The sequence below is a fragment of the Helicoverpa armigera genome, chromosome 29, assembly GCF_030705265.1.
Source record: "Helicoverpa armigera isolate CAAS_96S chromosome 29, ASM3070526v1, whole genome shotgun sequence".
Lineage (NCBI taxonomy): Eukaryota > Metazoa > Arthropoda > Insecta > Lepidoptera > Noctuidae > Helicoverpa > Helicoverpa armigera.
The window spans coordinates 3588346-3609627 of NC_087148.1; the positions used below are offsets into that span (position 1 = coordinate 3588346).

The 21282-nt window shown below is 36.5% G+C and overlaps 1 protein-coding gene across 1 annotated transcript in view; it reads right to left on the reverse strand.

Annotated features, from left to right (window-relative positions):
- LOC110382384 (uncharacterized) overlaps positions 1–21282 on the reverse strand; it is a 189711-nt gene that overhangs the window by 160715 nt on the left and 7714 nt on the right. The window contains exon 2 of the mRNA XM_064042543.1: positions 6544–6784. Within this exon, the coding sequence (XP_063898613.1) occupies positions 6544–6637 (94 nt within the window). The 5' untranslated portion in view covers positions 6638–6784. The remainder of the gene's footprint in view (positions 1–6543; positions 6785–21282) is intronic.

Below are 21282 nucleotides of genomic sequence, written 5' to 3' on the forward strand. Positions count from 1 at the left end.
TGCCGACAGATATACGGACATTTTGAAATGGAACGGGTTGATGGTAGGGTGACCGAGCGTGTTAGGAGGTGGAGGACAGTCTTAATGTGGTCGTTTGATGTTTTATTTTAGAAATTTGTCTCATTCTTATTCCATTATGCCAAAGTCTGTTAACCAGTCTAGCAAAGGGTTTCGGGTTGCCCGGGTGACTGAGTTGAGGAGGTCAGATAGACACTCGCTCCAGATCAACACCACAGATAAACACTGGTACGCAATTGCACCCGGTAGAAGCCGACTTCAATACAGTCGGGGGAAAGCAAAGTAGAGGATTCTAAATCAGGAAATATAATTTACTTTGTAAGTCGCTGGTATGCAATGCAACAATGGCGTCATCTTACTCATCAGTTTCAAAACAATAATAAAGCTAAGTATAGTTATTCACCAACATTTACTGACGCATACTCAACCATTTAGATATAATGGTAAGTAATTGATTAATGCTCAATCCTTCTCCGTGTGAGAGGAGGCCTGCGCCCAGCAGTGGGACGATAAAAAGGCTGTAACGTAATTGAAATACATTTTTCTCACATCGTTTCAGATTTCTCAAGCTAGAAACTTGGTAATTGTCGTCCAAAGTTTTGACGGTATAAAGATAAACAGCCTTTCTACAAAACTTAAACATCTGTCGAACACTTGTCTAAAAAAAATTGGCAGCAAAACGGACCTTAATTCAACGTCATTAATCTGACATTTTCTTTGACAAGTGTTCAGCAGACGTTTAAAATCATCATCATCCTCCGAGCCTTTTTCCCAATCATGTTGGGGTCGGCTTCCAGTCTAACCGGATTCAGCTGAGTACCAGTGCTTTACAAGAAGCGACTGCCTATCTTACCTCCTCAACCCAGTTACCCGGGCAACCCGATACCCCTTGGTTAGACTGGTGTCAGACTTACTGGCTTCTGACTACCCGTAACGATTGCCAAGGATGTTCAATGACAGCCGGGACCTACAGTTTAACGTGCCATCGTACATATAAGGTTTTGACTTATGTAAAATTGGGACTAATTCCTGGTCACCCCAATCCTGACGCGGACACGAACGCGCTAAACGCTTGAGGAGTTAATTTATCGACTGCCGCCCGTCACGCTTCGGATTTATATTTAAAACTCCAAATACGACGATGTGAAATACTGTTGTTTGTATATTTCACGTTTGTAGGGTGGAAGGATAGTTTTGGAGTTGAGATAGGGTGGTTTGTGAAGGTTTGGGATGACTGTTGTAGAGATAAGTATAACTATTTAGTTGTGCTTAGATATATTACTACAGCTACATAAGATTTTAGACTATCTACGATTAGCTGCTACGTTCGCCCTGCTTTTTAACAGGCTTCTCAATTTATGAAATCTTTTTAAGGAGGGAAATCACCAATGACTCCTCCCGCTGTGGGTGCAGCGTGAGGGAGTGTCAGACTCTTACTGACTAAAACCCACCATGTTCCTTCTGGAGCCCACAGTGTACCAGGGCCGCGGTAACTCGCGTGAACAATTCCGCAGCCCCGATTACGTTCGCCTGACGAATTTTTTTTGTTAAAATATCTTTAACTTAACTTCATGGAGCAGGTAATGTAGCATACAGAAAATTAAGTCTTTTTAGCATAAATAAAATAATTGGGTGAGACTAGCGTTTTGGCTAACAGCCTAAAATTAACTTTTTATTACTAAGAAAACAATTATTCAAATTACTATTAACACCATTTCGACCACTAAAACAATAATCAAATTAGAAAAATAGGCTTCTAAAATGGGTTATAACCTAAAAAAACTGGTAGCAATAACAGAAAATCTGCATGAAAACCGCATACTAACTGCAGCGACCGCGTTCAATCAATTTTTCAGGTTTCAGGTGACTTGTACTACAAATAGGTAGACCTTACTAGTGTTTTGTATTTATTGTTTTATGTTTTTCTAGCTTTGTCCCGCGGATTCACCTGCTTCAATTTGGTATAAAAAGTAGCCTTTATTAACTGCTTAAATCCTTCCATTAGTTTGTGTGTGTAAGAGAAAATATTCTTTCACTGTTGGAAAGCTACACTCTTCCCGAGTAACGTAGGCTATATTTTATCCCTGTACGGGCAGTAGTTCCCACGGGGCGCGAGTGAAACCGCGAGAATACGGCTAGTACGGTAGAATGCACATCAGTCGTAACTGTCATGCACCTTATAACTCAATAATAATAAGTACGATTTTCCTAAAAAACTGTTACCACTGACCTGAAGTTGACTGTACATAATATAACTAGCTTCTGGCTTCACCCGCTTCTCGTTGGAAATACATAATGCACCCGGATAAAAAGTAGCCTATATTTATGTATGGTATATATGTAATTCCGATAGACAGCTATATATTACTGCCAAGTGTCATTTATATCGATTCAGTAGTTTTGAAGTGGAAGCGAGACAGACAAAATTTACTTTCGTTATAATATTATATTAGTAAGGATTATAACTAAAATAGAACTTCAAAGCTGCCACAAACGAATTCTCAAGGGTCTTCGTTTCAAAAGATTTTGGTATCAAGACTTACTATGGCTTTGCGTGGCTTCAATCAGACGCCCCTAAATGCAGACCTCTAGGGGCTCAAAACTTTGACGTTTGGCCATCTTGGACAACTTTATAAATATTTAGGGGTTAAACTAAGAGGTAGTTAAAGGTGCAATAGGGATTTAGTGTGGGTTGCACTATTTAACTATAGCGATAACCAAATTATTTTCAGTGGGCAAATCGCCGATTTGACCAATGAGCGGGATGTGTGCAGTTGGTTATAGTTTGGCTATCGATAATACAGCGGCAAATACAAATTATATTAGGTATTGTATTCTTATTTTAAAAGCCAAAGTTTGTATGATAGATTTTGATTACAGATATATTATGTACTTGGCAGTAAAATACCTTATATGTCAAAATAACATGTTAGCTACTTTTTATCCATATGCGGGAAGGACATTCATTTCAAAGCGTTTAAAAACCGCGGGTGGAAGATAGTAGATATATAATAATACTTTTGACAGCTACAGAAAAAAAATCTCGATAAACCCAATCTTGATACGCGAGTACGATTATAACCATACAAGCCACAGAAATCTTACAAATCTAGTTTTTACCCTCACATCTCAGCCTAAACATTCCACCGTAATTACAAGGGTTGAAACCGTTAACCACGGAGTAGGGGAACATGAGCGGAGATGCCATAATGCAGGTAGGCGCCTTCTTCTAGGTCAAATTCTTACGGTGGGTATGACCAAAACGATCAGTTACGAGTAAACTGTAGAGGCGTTCGGGTTTTTTGAGACATCTATCAGCTATTTTTAGTATTACAAAAAACCGTCGTGTCTAAATTCGTATAAGAGCGAACAGACAAACAGCAAGGTTCCTCATCACCACATTACGCGTTACTTTCTTAGGAGGTTTTCGTCATGGCACCTTTTTATAATGGTAAATCATCAAATGGCTCCTCCCGCTGTGGGTTAGCAGCGTGAGGGAGTGTCAGACTCTTACTGACTAAAACCCATCATGTTCCTTCTTAAGGCCTTTATGTACCAGAGCCGCGGTAACTCGCGCGAACAATCCCGCAGCCCCGGCAGGCTTGTTATGGCACCTTTTTTTTAGTGATGGCAAAAATCATCAAATGACTCTTCCTGTTGTGGGTTAGCAGCGTGAGGGAGTGTCAGACTCTTACTGAGGACTAAAACCCATCATGTTCCGTCATGGCCACGGTAACTCTTTCGAACAATACCGCAGGCTCGTTGTGGCACCTCCGATAGTCATTTGGTTCTCCATGCCGTTAACGCACTCGGGTACATTCGTGAGCGCTCTCCGGGTTAATTATCTAGATAATTGTGGCAGCGTAAGGGTTAAGGTTGTATATTCTAATTATAGACTACGTTTAGAGTTTAGGCTCATTACATGTTCGTGGTGCTTGTATTGCAATGTTGGGTTTTGTTTGCGGTGAAAACAGATTCGAGGCTTATTTTCTTTGGTCGTTAAGAGCTCGTGGTTAAGTAACAGCCGCACGGGTCGATCGACACTTGTCGGTCTGTGTGTGTGACCAGCTAACAAAATCATGACGAGTTCCTCCGTGTTTCCGAGGGCACGTTAAATTGGTGGTCTAGGCTGTCATTTGAACCTCTTTGGCAGGCGTTACCGGTAGTCAAAAGTCAAAAGGTCAGACAAACAGTCTGTCCCCACAGCGGGAGGGGTCATTTGATGATTTTTAACGTCGGGGGGAAAAAAAGGGTATCGGGTTCCCCGGGGAACTGGGTTGAATAGGTCAGAAAGATTTCATCCTGTGTAGGTATACCCTAATCATTTCCAGGACGACTGGTAAAAGTCAGAGTCTTACTGAATAATATCCTATTAATGTTTCTCCAATACCCCATTACAGCATCAGGCTATAAAGCAACCCAGAATTAATCGCCACACCACCTGCCTAAACTCTTCGTACAACAAAAGCGTTATAACTACAAATCTAAAGTAGGTACAGTACATCAGTCTAAAGACGCAAGTCGCAATAGAAAGTGTGGAAACATAAATTAGAAATCCTCTTTTTTCCTATGCACTTCACGTAGGGTAATTTAAAATGCATTAAAAGGAGGGGAACGCTTTTGTTATGATAACTATACTTTAATGGTACGTTTGGAGGTACGGTACAAAATATTTTAAGATTTTTAAAATATGAGGGATTAACTATGCAAGTTTTGTATCTGGATTGAAGGTCCCTTAAATGATATAGGACTTGAGAAAATACGGTAAGTACATAGGGGCACTTTTTTTAAGGTAAACTTTCTTTATATAACTTGTTTTGCACACATATATTAAACTAATGAACAACTGTTTAAAATAATGATTTGATTGATAAGGTAATTTTGTTATTATTGTATTTAGGTACTTTTTTTTAACGACCTCAAAAATCATCACATGACTCCTCCCGTTGTGGGTTCAGTATTCAGTCGCAGGCCTTTCATGTACCAGGGCCGCGGTAACTCTGTTGAACAATCCTACAGCCCTTGTATTTAGGGACTTTTGATTTTAAACCGCATTGCATTTTTAAACTGGAGAATTTAAGATTGCTTACATTATTTTAAGTGTCTACTCAAATTAAGAATTTGCAATAATTATAAGTACCTACAGTCGATCGAAAATGTAACATAACATTACATACAACGCGCCAATGTACAATTAGTGCACTCTAAAAAAACTGGTCAAACTCCAAATACCCGTCTTATTACACCCAAATTAATTCTTAAAAACGAAGAAAAACCCCAACTTAAGCGATATGAAATAATATGTAATTGTCCACGAACCCGTCGTGTCGGGATGTCCAATTTATTTTATTATACTACACCACGGAGTAAGGCAAGATAGCGGAGATACCATAAGGAAGGTAGGTCAGGCGTCTTCTTGTAGGTCAAGTAACTTACGGTAGGCGTGATGAGTTACTAGAAGTAACGAGGCATTCGGGTTCATTGTCACATGAAAACTAATCTGTCAAAGATTTATCTTGATGGATTGGTGATTTTATTTTGAAACTAGCTTCTGCCAGCGGTTTCACCCGTATCCCGTGGGAACTACTTCCCGCACCGGGATAAAAAGTAGAGCCTTCCTCGATAAATGGGCTATCTAACACTGAAATAAATTTTCAAATCGGACCAGTAGTTCCTGAGATTAGCGCGTTCAAACAAACAAGCTCTTCAGCTTTATAATATAGGTATAGATTAATAGGCAAGTTTACAAGGCGTGTAAGGGGGCTACAGTGCTAGTAACGTTCCTCGCCCCCCTCGCACCCGCATGTTGTCGCGCTACTTTCTTAGGAGATTTTGCGTTATGACATCTCCGCTAGTCATTTTGTTCTCCATGACTGCTCGCTTTACAAGCGTCTATAGAATTTATTATGTGATGGGTGGCCCGTTTTTTTGGTTTGTAGTGTAATGAGAGGTGTTTATTGGCTATTAGATATTTTTGGTTTTTAAAAGGTTTCTTTAGTTTATTGTTAGAGAACAAGTAAGTTAAGGGTACACTTAATTTCAAGGACTTTTGTTTACAATTGAAATAATGGTTTTAAATGGGTTTTTTGTACATGTTTTTTAATGTACTGTCCTATTTAAACACTTGCTTTGAAAATATATGATAACGTGACTTTCAACTTCAACTAAAGCATTACTTTTTAGCTTGATTCAATGCGTATGAAAAATGCATTTTTATGATTAAACTAAGAATTTATTACGTGTTAGGTATAATAATTAGGTAAAATGATAATTTTCATTCGGAATACATTTGGGAACCTGTGGGTCAAAAAGTACCCAACAACGTCATCCTGACATTTTGACGTTTATAGAGTAAAAGCGCTTTCACACTGGCAGTTTTCGCACGTAGCAAGACCGAGCGTTTAAGGGCGACACATTTCATTTAGTCTAACATTAACTTTACACCAGTAGTTACATTATTTGCTGGGAAATCCTCTAGTGTAAAACCGCTGTTATTAACAATGTAATATAAAAAAGAAAACTTACCATAAGAAGAATAAACAGCCAACATTAGCAGCAAGCAGATTCTGGCGATCACAACGCCCATTTTCACTCGAAACATATTCAAAATGGCGCCCATAGCAACACAAGATGGCCGACTATCTAAACTTAACACTCGATATTACATAATACTGATATTAAATTTAATATTCTATTCGTAGGTCGAGTTTTTGATGTAGATTTGAACTTTGTTGATTTTGAAATCATTCGCGGGTCGATACGCGATCTGAAAATAAAGAAAAAGAGATATTAGTTACCCATGTATAATGTTGGCAGACATCTTTAGCTTTTGGGAATCAAATACATAAGTAGATTCGTGTTTAAATAAAACTGTATTACGTAAATATACACTTTTGTACAAGAAAACATCTTGGAGATAAAAATCTAAAAAATACATTATATAATTGGAGCTACCAGTTCAATAGAAACGATATCTACCATATAATGTGTAAATATTTTAATTAGTTTTTCCGACGCCTCATTTATTACCAAATTATTTTATAATAATCCTACGGAACCCTCGGTGGGCCAGTCCGACTCAAACTTTCTGGTTTCAGTTTATCTAGTGTTAAAGGTCTCCGATAAGCATACAATTTCAAAGAAGAGCGCAAAATAAAGTCTAAACAAAATCACAGAACCTGGGGAACACCATATTTTGAAACAGAGAGTCAAAAGTCATATTTATCGATACCGATTTAATAAAGAGTAAACATTTTTTGTGTGTACTGAACCGATTTGAAAAATGCTTTCATTGTTGTAAAGCTACACTGTTCCCGAATAATATCTAATAGTTATATTTCGTCAATGTACGGAGACTCAATCGCTCGTCACAGCCTTTTTATCGTCCCACTGCTGGGCACAGGCCTCCTCCCAAACGGAGAAGGATTGAGCGTTAATCACAGGGCGGAGACTCGTTCGAGTAAATTGCGGGAAAACAGCTAGTAATATTATAAGTGGAGAAAGTATGCAAAGTAAGACTAGAGTACAGGATGCTTGTTTTTATTTCCACCCATCCAAGAACTGACCGCAACATGCTTAACTTCTACCTGTTAGTTCCTCAGCCCCAAAAACATGGTTATCGATTAACACAATATATACCACGGAGTACTACTACATCACTACATCATCATCATCATCAGCCTATCGCAGGACATAGGCCTCTCCAAGTGCACGCCACTGAGATCGATTTTCGGCTTCTCATCACTACATAGTATAAGACAAAGTCGCTATTTCTGTCCCTATATCCCTATGTTCCTTTGTAAGCTTAAATCTTCAAAACGACGCAACCGATTTTTATGCGATTTTTTTAATAGATAGATTGATTGAAGAGGAAGGTTTTTAGGTATAATAACATCCATTAAATTGTGGGAAAATACTGATATCCCGTGCGAAGCCGGGACGGGTCGCTAGTATACTTATTTACTTCATAATAAGTCATAGCGTTAACAATAAGGGGTGAATTATGCCCATTATCCTCTACGTGGACAGTGCATTAGAGTGGTATCGGGTTACTTGCCCCTAGTGACGTTAATGACAACGTCAAGATCATAGGGATGGCGAAACGTCAAAGATTTCGTAATAAGGTCCGGGATGTCATAATTTTGGTCCTTTTGCACCCATTAACGGTGTCTTACTACACCTGTATGGTGTTTCAAATATGGTATGGAATTTTTTCTTGCATTTTTTTAGATTGATAAGTTACTGTGTTTTATAACATAAATTATTTTTATCCTTGCAAGGATAAGCAGGGTCATATTAAAGTCACATTTTAACTAATACAATAATTTACTAATTAGGCTTTAAATTGTACACTAACAAGATAATATCTATAAATGAATAAAGAAAAAAGAGCATTACAAAAATCTTTTCACTACAAAATCTAGATTAGAACATCGAAGCTTGCTAGCAACACCTTTTTCTACTCATATGGTTCAGTGACTGCTTTCAAAAACGAGACACACATGTGTATATTGTATATGTATGTATAGTAACACACACATATTTAGGACCATATTTCATACTTCACAATTACGAAGACTCACTCCCGAACCCCTGGATGTATTAATGCAGTAACTAATTATTGCACTTTGTGCGAGTATTTTTGTTCCGCAAGCCCGCGGGCTATGCGAGAGAACCAAGAACCGTTTTACGTTGCTCTTACCAAACAGACAAAAAAATATCGTTATTATATATATTAGAACCTATAGTTTAGATGGTCATCTGCCTCGTTGGTGTAGCTGTGGACGAGGTCTCGGGTTTGAAACTTACACAAAGCAGCCCAGAACTTGGAAGTTGGTGATTGATACACCCGTGCATCGAAGAGCATGTAAATGTCGGTCCTACGCCTGATCTCTCTCCAGTCGTGTCAGATTGCCATCCCATCGCGCTATGAGAGTGAAGGAATAGTGAGTGCACCTGTGTCTGAGCAAATGCTTGTGCACTATAATATGTCCTGCGCAATTGGCTGATCTTATATTTCATACTTCATCATTACAAAGACCCCCTGGATGTATTAATGCAGTAACTAATTATTGCACTTTGTGCGAGTATTTTTGTTCCGCAAGCCCACGGGCTATGTGAGAGAACCAAGAGCCGTTTTACGTTACTCTTACCAAACAGACAAAAAAATCCTGTGTATTATATATTAGTATAGTTTAGATGGGTCATCCGTCTCGTTGGTTAGGCCGAAATAGCTTTGTGGGTTTTAGAAACTTACACAAGTTGGTGATTAATACACACGTGCTCTCCGCACGTATATGTCGGTCCTACGCCTGATCTCTCTCCGGTCGTGTCGGATTACCGTCCCATCGCGCTATGAGAGTGAAGGAATAGTTAGTGCACCTGTGTCCAAGCAAATGCTTGTGCATAATATGTCCTGTGCAGTTGGCTAATCTTATATTTCATACTTCACTATTATCCCAAACCCATGGATGTATTAATGCAGTAACTAATTATTGCACTTTGTGCGAGTATTTTTGTTCCGCAGGCCCGCGGGCTATGCGAGAGAACCAAGAGCCGTTTTACGTAGCTTCTACAAATTAAATGTTTAACAAAGCGTAAAATGTGGATTGTAGTTGTGATTGTAATAGTAAAGTATTATTTTTTTTTGTTTTTTTCTTAGTCATTAGGTTTGAAGGGAGTCTTTTGTGAAGAAAGGTGCGCCTGTTAAGACGTAAATACGACTTTAGATAGCTTATTGTAAGTCAGGTAAATAACACTTTTACAAAAAAATTGAAAAACCGACTTCACAAAATACTGAAAGGGACCAAATAAAACTTTTCACATGGTTTTTATTTTTATAGTCGTGGTTCCATTATTATTAATACCTAAAGTGGCAATCGTAACCACATTTGTAGAACAATGACCAAAAAAAACATGAGACGACGAAAACCTCCTCCTTACATAATGAATAAGAAAAAATAATAGTTAAAAAAAACTAAAAAACACGCTTTTTATAGAAAACCGAACTAAAAAATTGAAAATAAAATTGATAATCAATGAATATAAATTAATAATAGTGTGAATACAAAAAAACAATATTTTATTAAATAAAAGCGTGGGGTGCTTTTTAAGATATTATCGAAATGAAAATCACTCTACTGACACCATGCACCCCACGCTTTTATTTAATAAAATATTGTTTTTTTGTATTCACACTATTATTAATTTATATTCATTGATTATCAATTTTATTTTCAATTTTTTAGTTCGGTTTTCTATAAAAAGCGTGTTTTTTAGTTTTTTTTAACTATTATTTATTTTCTACTTTTTAGTTTGTTATAAAACTATTATTTATTTGTTTGTAGAATTAAAATTCTCTTTAGTATACAAAAAATTGACAATATTAGAGAAAACGGCTAAAGATAATTATTGGAAATAAAAATTAACATCGAGTCCTGCCTTATCGACTGTAGAGAAAAATTCTAGAAAATTTTAATTAATTTTCTTACCTTATCGACTATAGATGAAAATTATATAAATTAACAAAAATCATATTTTGCAAATTGAAAAGCCTAGAAGTCGGTGTCTAATGGATGTTACTAAGTTAATTTTGCCACCGACTTCTAGGCCGATGCACCTAAAATTAGTTTTTTTTTTGCTTTTTAGTGTTTTGGGAAGTCGGTTTAATTTTTTTTGTAAAAAAGTTTTTTATTTAAAGCTTTTCAGTGATACGAACAGTTGTCACTATCCATATGAGTGGGAAGTTCTCATCAATACAAATAATATAAGTCCAAACGAGCTATTTTACATATTCAGTTGTCGAGTTCTCTCGACTTTCTCTGGTCTCCATCATCAGGTCAGCTCCAAACCTTCACTGTTGCAAAGCTCTTGTCAATACAAATAATTTAAGCCCAAACACGAGGTAGTTTACATATTCAGTTGTCGAGTTCCCTCGGCTTTCTCTGGTCTCCATCATCAGGTCAGCTCCAAACATTCACTGTTGCAAAGGTCTTGTCAATACAAATAATTTAAGCCCAAACACGAGGTAGTTTTCATATTCAGTTGTCGAGTTCCCTCGACCCTCTCTGGTCTCCATCATCAGGTCAGCTCCAAATCTTCACTGTTGAATAGTGCTTTTAGGCGTACATCTGAGTGTCAAGTTTTTACCCTATGTATGCCTACAACTTTCGAAGGTTGCCCTCGATTTCTCAGGGTTTCCATCATCGAATCCTGACCTGATGACTATGAGACCAACTGGCAGCTATTCCAAGTCGAACAAAAAAATAATCACGTAAATCGGTCTATAAACCTCGGAGTAATCGATGTGTATGTGTAACCTCCTCCTTTTTGGGAAGTCGGTTAAAAATGGAATAATTTTATCAAATTAGTGTATTGTCATCGGTCCTCAATAAATCTACAAAGTTTGAACGAAATCTGGCCATTTAAAGTGGGTCAAAATCGCGCCCAAAGAAGTCGGTTACAAACAAACATACAAACCTACAAACATACAAACATACAAACATACAAACATACAAACATACAAACATACAGGTGAAGCTAATAAAAAGCGTGTAAAAACAATAATATCCAAGTAGATGGAATCTGTGAAGAATTCATGAAAAAATCCATAGATCGTACTTACTAACACGTAAGTACCTAACTGTCTGAAAGCCATACTTTAACGCCAAATACTTTTACCCAGTTGAGGGAAATCGTTCTCCATGAACGTTCTATTTATTAATTTATTTAAGTCAGGCATGTAAGGCCCATAGCATAGAGAATACAATACATAAATATAATCTCCCTTTAAAGTTTGGTATTCACGTTATATTTTTTACTAATAAGGGTAAGTAATTTAAGATATAGTCTTAGGAATAATCCTAATCTAAGCTGATAAAGCCTAAGCTCAGCATAAGATTTAAACACTCAAAAAAGGATCTTTAAAGATAACAAAAATAACACCTACTAGGTTTTCATTCTTTCTTAATAAATTACAACAAAAACGCTTAACGTAAGCAACTGGAAACATAATACAATTTTCTTGAACAAATTACGAAATAAATTAAATGCCCTCTAGGCAGATGTGGGATGCGTAAGTCGAAAAAAATTAAAAAACATAAAAAAATAATAATAAAAAAAGTTAGATAATTAATCCGGGTTCACTAGCGCTGAACTAACTTCATTAATTTTTGGCTGGATTCGACTAAAATAAACTTTTCCTGTGATCATTCTAGCGTTGTAATTCGGTGTAAAAAATAAAAATAATTACTTTTTTTTCGAAAAGTGAGGAGTGCTTTTGCCAGAAATTAGTTCGTAATGAATAATCAAAGTTGTTTCATTTACTTAATCTTGGAACATCGCTCTTGAGTAAATATTTTAATCAAATTATAATTTCATTAATAACGGTCTTATTATCTTAATAGTTTCTATAACAGTGGTAATTTCACACAGAGCTTAATTGTACCCGTACAATGCACACCATTTGGCCATTTCGTTTTAAAAGTAAATCTTGACTCCAATCTAAGTTGTTAGTCGGTCTGATACCGGCTAAATACCTACCTGATCTTTGTGTAATTCATCTACATACTGACACAGATTACTACAGATACTTCACTCAGTAGAAAACTTCCAATACCTATTACGATAATTGCCTACTCCTTCGCGTCAGCAACCACTGTATGCTAAAATGCGCCTAAATGCTCAAGCGTACAGCAGTGATTGCTTCGCACCGCGCGATTCCACAGTAATCGCAGGGCTGCCTCTTCGGTAAAATTAAATTAACATAACTTTTTATCTATGTTATTGAGAACTGTGAATATGTTCTGACTTTTATGTGGCAGTTAAAAATTTTATCATTTATAAAATATGTAACCAACTTAAAAAAAAGGAGGTGATTAGACATAGGTACAGGCCAAACTGAGAAGTTTGACTTGTATGGTTTGTAGGTATGTATGTTTGTGCGCGATAATCTCGCGTTTGGCTAAACCGATATCGATGCGATTTTCAGAAAAGGATTTGTTACATTTAGGAGAACGTTTTAAAATAAGTATAATACTTCTTAGTTTGATGATGATCTTTGGAGATGTTCACTAGAAATGAAAAAAAAAGCCTTAAAAAAAGAGAACCGACTTCAAATAAGGCACAAAGCCGTAAGAAATAATTTGTTTTTTTTTTATGTTGGTGCTAACAGCTGGTAATTATGTTGGTGCTAACAGCTGGTAATTACGAATCGAAAAAACACCGACATCAAAAAATAAATTATTTCTTACGGTTTAGTGTTTTGAAGTCGGTTCTCTTTTTTTAAAGTTTGTTTTATTATTTTTGTAAGTTTGTTTTGTTTTATATACCTATTGGTGCTGACTGTAGAAGAAACCTAGATAAAACATAATTATATACATCAGAGTGTAGGTAAAATAAAAAAATCTTTAAAGTTACAGCACATAAGGCACCACACGGCATCGTAATGCGCGTACGAACGAACAGCACTATTAGAAGTCGGTTAAAAATTGAACGGCGTGCGCGCGCTTCGCTTGTGAAAACCGCAACTGAATTTGATCCGCCGGCGGACCGAGACCGCTCGGCTGGGCGGTAGGCACTTATAGCGCGCAAGTACATGGAGTGACGGAGGCCTGATACTGATTTATGAGCCCAAACAAACTATCGGCCGACTAAAAGTTTGCGGTCTGCGAGTATGGTGAATTAGAGCCAACTAGTAGAAGTAATATTTTTCCACATTCAAATTCTATTCGGCGTGGTAACAATAGGACTCGATGTAGTAATAATTTTAGGTTTATTTTCAAAACTTGTAAAACAAGTGCCGACCTTCACAGAAACCGAAACTTACATTTTTAATAACGACGACAAAAAACATTGACAACATTCTATCTAGATTCCTTTACGTACCCTTAAGCTAAATCGTCCCAATTCTTAATTAAATAAGCCAAACAGTCAAAATTCTTAGAAAGGCCCACTATCAACAGTAAAAATCCTTGTAAAAAAACTAAATAGAATTACAACCTTTTTTCAAATCTACAATGACAGGCATGTTAGAAAATGTCTTGAGGATATAAATTGTTAGTTTTTAGAGATAGAAATAAAAAAGAAAAATAGCGTTATAATGTCAATAATATGGCTGGTTCGCTATTACATGACCACAGTCGTATTTCGCCGTGGGGCAGTCTGGTCGGACCTTTAATGTACAACTAAAATCTATTGCGAGGGAACAAACAGACTGTGTGTAATGAGAATTAAGATTATTTTCATTTAGACATGTTTTTTATGTGGAAAAAACTTGCCCGCGGTTTCACTCGTATTTTGGGGGAACTATATTTTTATCCCCCGTACCAGGATCAAAAGTAGCTTATAATCTTTTTACCAATTTCGATCGATACAGTCGCTTGATTGAAAACAGGCGTTTGGCCATAGATTTCTTAGCTTGTCGATATACCCCATTGTAAGACTGGTTGTCAGTCTTTCTGGCTTCTGACTATACGTAACGACTGTCTAAGATGTTGCATTTAAAAATATCCTTAGTTATATATCCTACGTTTCACAAATAAACACTCCGATACTGTCTTTAGAACTGCAAGTAGGTTGATAGATAGAATACTCTTTATTGTACACCAATAACAACATGAAAGGTACAAACAAGTAGTAGACGAGTAAAATAGGCGGTCTTATCACTAAAAGCGATCTCTTCCATCATAGGTATCATATTTTTATGGGAAGTATCGTGAGGGTGTATCTGACTTACTGGCCAAAACCCACCATGTTCCATCTTAAGCCCTTTATGTACCAGGATCGCAGTAACTCTTTCGAACAATTCCACAGCCCAAGTAATATGCCCATTTCACAAATAAACACTCTTTACAACTGTAAATACCTAAAGTTTAAACTAATAAAAACATTACAAGAAGACACGAGACATCGTCGCGTCTGTTTGTCAGGAGAATGATTAATGCGTTCCGCGGCCATTTTGTTTCTTTTTCCCGCCTTTGCAGTCGGCGACTTTCATTATGGCAAGATGTTCAGTTAGTCTAATTGTGTGAATTAGTCTTATATTTAATGGTGGTAATAAGTAAATTATGTGGGTTTGTTTTGGTAATAAAGTTCATCAAAGAATATTAAGGATCGCATTTAGAGCGATTTTCAGTTCGGATTGGTACCTCTTGGCGTAATTTAAAACATCCTTTTAAATCATTCAAAGCTCCTTGTAAAACAATAGTACTCAGCTGAATCCAGTTAGACTGGAAGCCGACCCCAACATAGTTGGGAAAAGGATCAGGAGATGATGATGATGATATTATGTATTTCGAGACGGCAAAGCACGGTGATTGTGATAGGTTAAAAGCAAGATTGTTCTTTGAGAGTTACTATCTCTACACATTTTGATATTTATCTGAAACTTTCAATAAAGTAAGTATTTCAATAGTTTAATAATTAAAAATCAATATTTATTATTTAACCATCAAAATAAGAGTATACCTCTAAGTAGCGATAAAAACATTATTATTGTTGTCTAATCATGTAATTTATATGCTGAACAAAAGTTTGGTTCAATGTGGTTCGGAGATAGAGATATCTAATAGCCAGTTTCACCGGTTACTCTGAAAAAAGTCTCTGATATCCTATCTGTTAGATGAACTACACTTTTGGTTTCACATGTATCAAATAGCAATATCTAGCAGAAATTAAAAACATCCTTCATCTGGCAGATACCACCGGCTACATATAAAACTCGCAGGTAAATACCTCAGCAAACAGCTAGTTTATCTGCTAAGCAGTAACTTAGAAGACACAACTACCTTCCAAGAACATTGACAATAATAACTTTACTTAGAACTTTCAAATGGAAGTTTAAAATCTAAACATTGTCCTCTCTGTTTATTTGTCGGTGACTGTTTGAAGTTTGACAGCAATATGAATGAATTAATGCTTCGTTCGTGGAAAGCGGTAACTGTTGTTTAACTAACGGGTTCTTTTTTAACTGGGAAGTAATTGTTGAGGTTTAGTTGAGGTTTTGTGGGAAGACCTATGTTATAGGTGAAGGGTAATTTAACCCTAGAAAGATAACCATATTTTGACTGTTACAAAAGATAACCATGCGCTTCGGAGGCGCACAATATATTAATATATTTTTTTTTATGAAATACCTATTTATTGTATTTACTTACTTATTTTTTTCTTAATATGGTTCATGAACTAATAATAAAAAACGTTTTTAGTGGAATATTTTATATATTTTCAAAATTAAACTTAAATCAAAAAATCTCTAGAAAAAATTAACAAAATTAGCAGTCTTCTGTTTACAGGAACATAGTATCAAAAAAATATATTATTTTTCTTTTTATAAACGAATTATGTCATTTCTTACTAACTAATCAACTAAAAAACTTAGTCAAAACTATAATCATTAGGCTCAAATTTGGTTTGATAGGCATTCAAAACAAACATAATTTTTGTGTTCGCCGCAAACTGTTTTCAGTAAGCTCTGAAGATACAGATGGACTTATATCGTCTTCATTTTGTGTGTCATTCAATTGTTGTGGCACCTTTTCATCTATAAACTCGTCTTCGAAATCACTCTGTATGTCATCTTCACTCAAATTATCTTCTATCTCACTGTCACTTCCTTGCTCTCGTTCATGCTCGTTCTCTTCCTCTTCAGCGATAAACCTACATATTGCATCATCAGATAGTGTCCTCCGGCTCGTCATGATGTAAGCGAAAAGATTTTGTACTAAAACAAAGAAATAAACAGTTATAGTAAACATTTTATGTAAGTATAAACAAGTTCATACTTTCACTAAAAGTCACACAAAAGATAACCATGCGCCTTTGGAGCGCAACACTTAGTCATAACTCCAAAACTATGGTACTTACCGCGTAAAAACGGCCGTCCCGCGACGGAGTGCACCGACCACTGAACTAACTTAAAAGGACAGGTAGATACGCGCGCTCATTAGAAAGATACAGTGATGTTAAACCAACGCAGGCGCCTTTGAAGCGTAGGTTATCTTTCTAGGGTTAAGGACACTGATGAGTTTTAGTAAGTGTCAGAAATAACATGTTTGTGACCAAGTTTACCGACAGCGTGAAACGTCATTTTCTTTATCTACTACATTAGATTATGGACCTATTATTAACAATAACACCCGATTCCCCACGGTTTGTCCCGTGTTCCGAGGAAGCTACTTCCCAAACCTGGATAAAAAGTAGCCCTTGCCCTTTTTTTTGTTTAACGACGTCAAAAATCATCAAATGACCCCTCCCGCTGTACGTTTGCATGGGTGTGGGAGTGTCAGACTCTTTCTGACTAAAACTGACGTGTTTCATCGTAGGCCTTTATGTACCAGGGTCGCGGTAACTCTTTCAAACAATCCCGCAGCCCCGAGGCCTTGGCTCTGCTGGGCCCAACTGAGGTGCTGGGCTCCGCTAGGAGCTGGGGAAGTAGCCTTTGCCCTTGGCTCTCGCCTACCTATGTACCCATTTGAAAATCCATGATGATAATGATATTTACAGTCAAAGTGACTCGATATAATGCGAGTTAATTTCCCAATGACAGCCGTGAACATCAATTAGCTGGCTACCGGACTGTGAACGAGTTTTTGTACATCAAACTGTTCCCACGTTGAATCGAGAATCAGCTGAAAAACCGAGCCAATTCGAATGGTTTTGTACAGGACAAGGTGAAAAGTCAAGTGTTAACAATCGATTAATTTTGTTTGCTTAGGTATTTTCTTTACAGTTTTCTTGCTCTAATAAATCCTTACCTACTAATTGTTATAAAAATTATGCGAAAGCACGACAAAACTACTGAACAGATTTTGATGAAAAGTTACAGTAATATAGCAAACACTTCAGAATATAAAAGGCTTTTTTTGCCAAGTTCAGCCTATCTCCGTGACCATCTTAAACAGTTCAGCTATTTCACTCAACTTGACAAACAAACACACAAACTATTACCAGCCAGAAATATTATTCCTAAACTAAGCGTTGTTTTTAGTGTAGCTAAAACAAATATTTAAGATAAACCAAAAACAAAAAACAAGAAACAGCGAGATACTTTTGACACTTTTTTGTGTCATGTTTTGACACTTTTCGTACCAAAAAAGTTACTGAGCGCAGCTGCTGACGTTGTTAAAAATAGAACAGTTTAAGTTTTTTGTTTTTTCTATACAAATGTTGTCTTAGTAAACGATCCTTATTTTAGAAGATTGCGTAAAGGATTAAGATTTAAGTTAAAGTATTGTATTTGATGTTTAATTCAATCAGATTGTTGATATTTCTATGAAGATTTAAATTATAATTTTTGTGGTTTCTTGGCACAGTTTTGGTCTTTAAAAACGCTATGTATATACGTAGGTATTATAGAAGTAGAATTAATAATAAATAATTCATTAATAGAAGTAGATGGTATTTTTATAGTATAGTTATAGTACAAAAGCTTAATTACGCAAAATCTGTAATTGACAGGTCAAAATGATTATTAAAACATACATGTAACATACATAATTTCAAACTTAAGAAGCTTTTCCAAAAACGGGCTGTTGATCCGTGTCGCCCTATCAGAAACGGCGTAACGTTTACTTATTTGCAAGATACCCCAAAAACCCCTATACGTACTTATCATGAAGATATCTACAATCAATGATCTCAACATATCCCCCAGATATTCTACAGTTATTACAGAACTATCAATCAATCAGGAGAATTAAAATAAGGCATTGATGTCAATTGCAGTAACAATGGCGGCTAGTGGCTTGATTGAACGACAATCAAATGATTCAGAAAATATGGCGCCCAGTGGCACTACATAGTGGTCTGATTTAGAGTGGATGTTACGGTTTTACTCGTATATAATAGGGAAGATTTAGATAAATACTAAACATTGGTACTAAGCAGCATTCGGTTAGGCTGGAAGCCATAAACATACATGGGAAAAGGGTAATCAGATTATGATAAATAAGATAAAAACCTTTGGTAAATATGTCTTCCACAAAGGTTAATTTTGCTTTATTAAATAATGGTATGTATTTTCTAATTTTTTCGTGATTATGCCAACTAAAAAAAAGAATAATTGATAAAATGATACAAAACACTGGTACTAAGCAGAATTCGGTTTGACTGGCTTACCCCAACATATTTGGGAAAAGACTAGGCAGATGATGATAGTATATGTTTTTCGAAAAGGTTTTTTTTTTTAATTTTCCAAGTATCTATAGGTTCAGCCGTTATATACCCATCCTAGCAGCATTTAAGTTTCATATGCATGAAGTATTATATATTTAACATATGACATACTACGCATGTATTACATTGACCACACAAATAAAAACAAAGTAATTCATTGAACGATTAGCCTTAACTTTAGACTATTATCAAAATGAGTGGACAATGTCATCCAGACACAAACCTGACAAAACCAACCGACACCCTAAACTACGAGGTCATGTCTCCACAACAAACATACACTAAACAAGATAATTTCAATGACGAAAGCTGACCGCAACCAAATCGATTGTTTTAAAACCGGGCCAAGGGGGGGGTGGCGAGCAAAATTATAAATTCCCACCCGAGAGGGATGCCGAAACATCGCGACCTCGTGACCTTTTCCTTTTTTTAAGCGATGTAAGCAGAAAAATCTTGCTACCGCTCAACGGGAGTCAAGAGGCATAGGGTTGGGAGTTAGGGTATCGATAAATGGAATGTATCGATAAAATGTGTCCATATTTCAGATTCAATACTTAAGTATGATGGAGATGACATTATTATTAAATAAGTCAAAGTTGGAGGTTTGACTATCCTTGTAAAATCAATTTAACAACTAACATTATTTTTTTGAAGTCTATGTAACAAAGTTCAGTTACTATCTTATATTTTCCGTTTTAGTCTCTTGTCATAACTACCTATCAAATTAACAAGTTATGTATTATTTAATATCTTTACATAAGAAATGATGTCATATTATTCTAATCAAACAATAAATATTAATGCAAAATAATAACAATCCCACTAAGATTGATGTTGTAAATGGTACACTACAAAGTAGCGAAGGAAGGACGTTTCTGTAAAACTGACCTCCAATAAGTGTTGATCCTTCAGCTTACTTTGAATAAAATGCCTTTTTTATCTTTCTTTATAGTTTTCTCACTAACAAGAAAAGTATCGACATTGCTACCCCAACCCTACCCTCACCTGTATAATTTGAAGGGTCCTAGACTGCAGCGCTCTCGACTCGACCCCTTTATACCGTGTCACCTCGCCATTCTTTGCGTACCTCGAGCAAACGGCGTTTACTTCATACAAGGCTTTAACTTTGCGTGTTTTTCCTTTTATCCATAGAGTGAAGAAAGATGAGCAGAGATGATGGAAGGTTATGCGCCTTCTTCAGCGTCAAATACTGTAGAAATTACCAAAACGGTCAGTTACGAGTGAACTAACGAGTTCGGGTGCTTTAGGAGATCTTTTTTTTATGGGAAATCATCAAATGAGTCATCATCGAATTTTCGTTACAGCACCTTTTTCTATGGGAAATCATCAAATATCTCCTCCTGCTGTGGGTTAGTAGCGTGAGGGAGTGTCAGACTCTTACTGACTAAATGCCCCTTTATATACCAAAGCCGCGGTAACTCTTTCGAACAACCCCGCAGCTTCTTTGGGACAACTGTCAACGATTTTTGGTAGTACAAAAACAGGTCCAATGAAGGCGTATAAGGGCGAAGACAGTAACGTTCCTCGTGGTGCGCTACTTTCTTAGGAGAATTTCCGTTATGGCATCTCCGCTAGTCATTTTGTTCTCCATGGTTTTATCTTTTGCTTCTCAGATGCAGCAGCTGAGTATGTCTTGCTATGCACTCAGGATGTTAAATGTGCAATCGGAGCGGAGATTTTGCAGTTTTTGTCGTTTTGGCGTTCGCTTTGCCGGTTTTTGTGCTAAAGAGTTGTACTTAATGACACTGAGTTTCACTTAAAAGACAAAATATAGCAGGCATTAGTCGTATGCGTCAGGGCGATATAGTGTACTTTAGAGATTATGGTCAATAATGAAATATAGACAGATATGAAGGTGCATAGTATAAATGCTGATGACTTGTCAAAATGCCAAAGTCTGTAAGGATTTTCGTGGATATGTTTGTTACTCTTTCACGCTCAAACTACTTCTACTATTTACACTAGCCTGTAGATCAGAATAACACATAGGCTATATCCATGTGCGGCGTAGTAGGTCCCTTGCAGATGAAACTGGGGTCAGAAGCAGGATCCATATAGTCAATGTTTGTG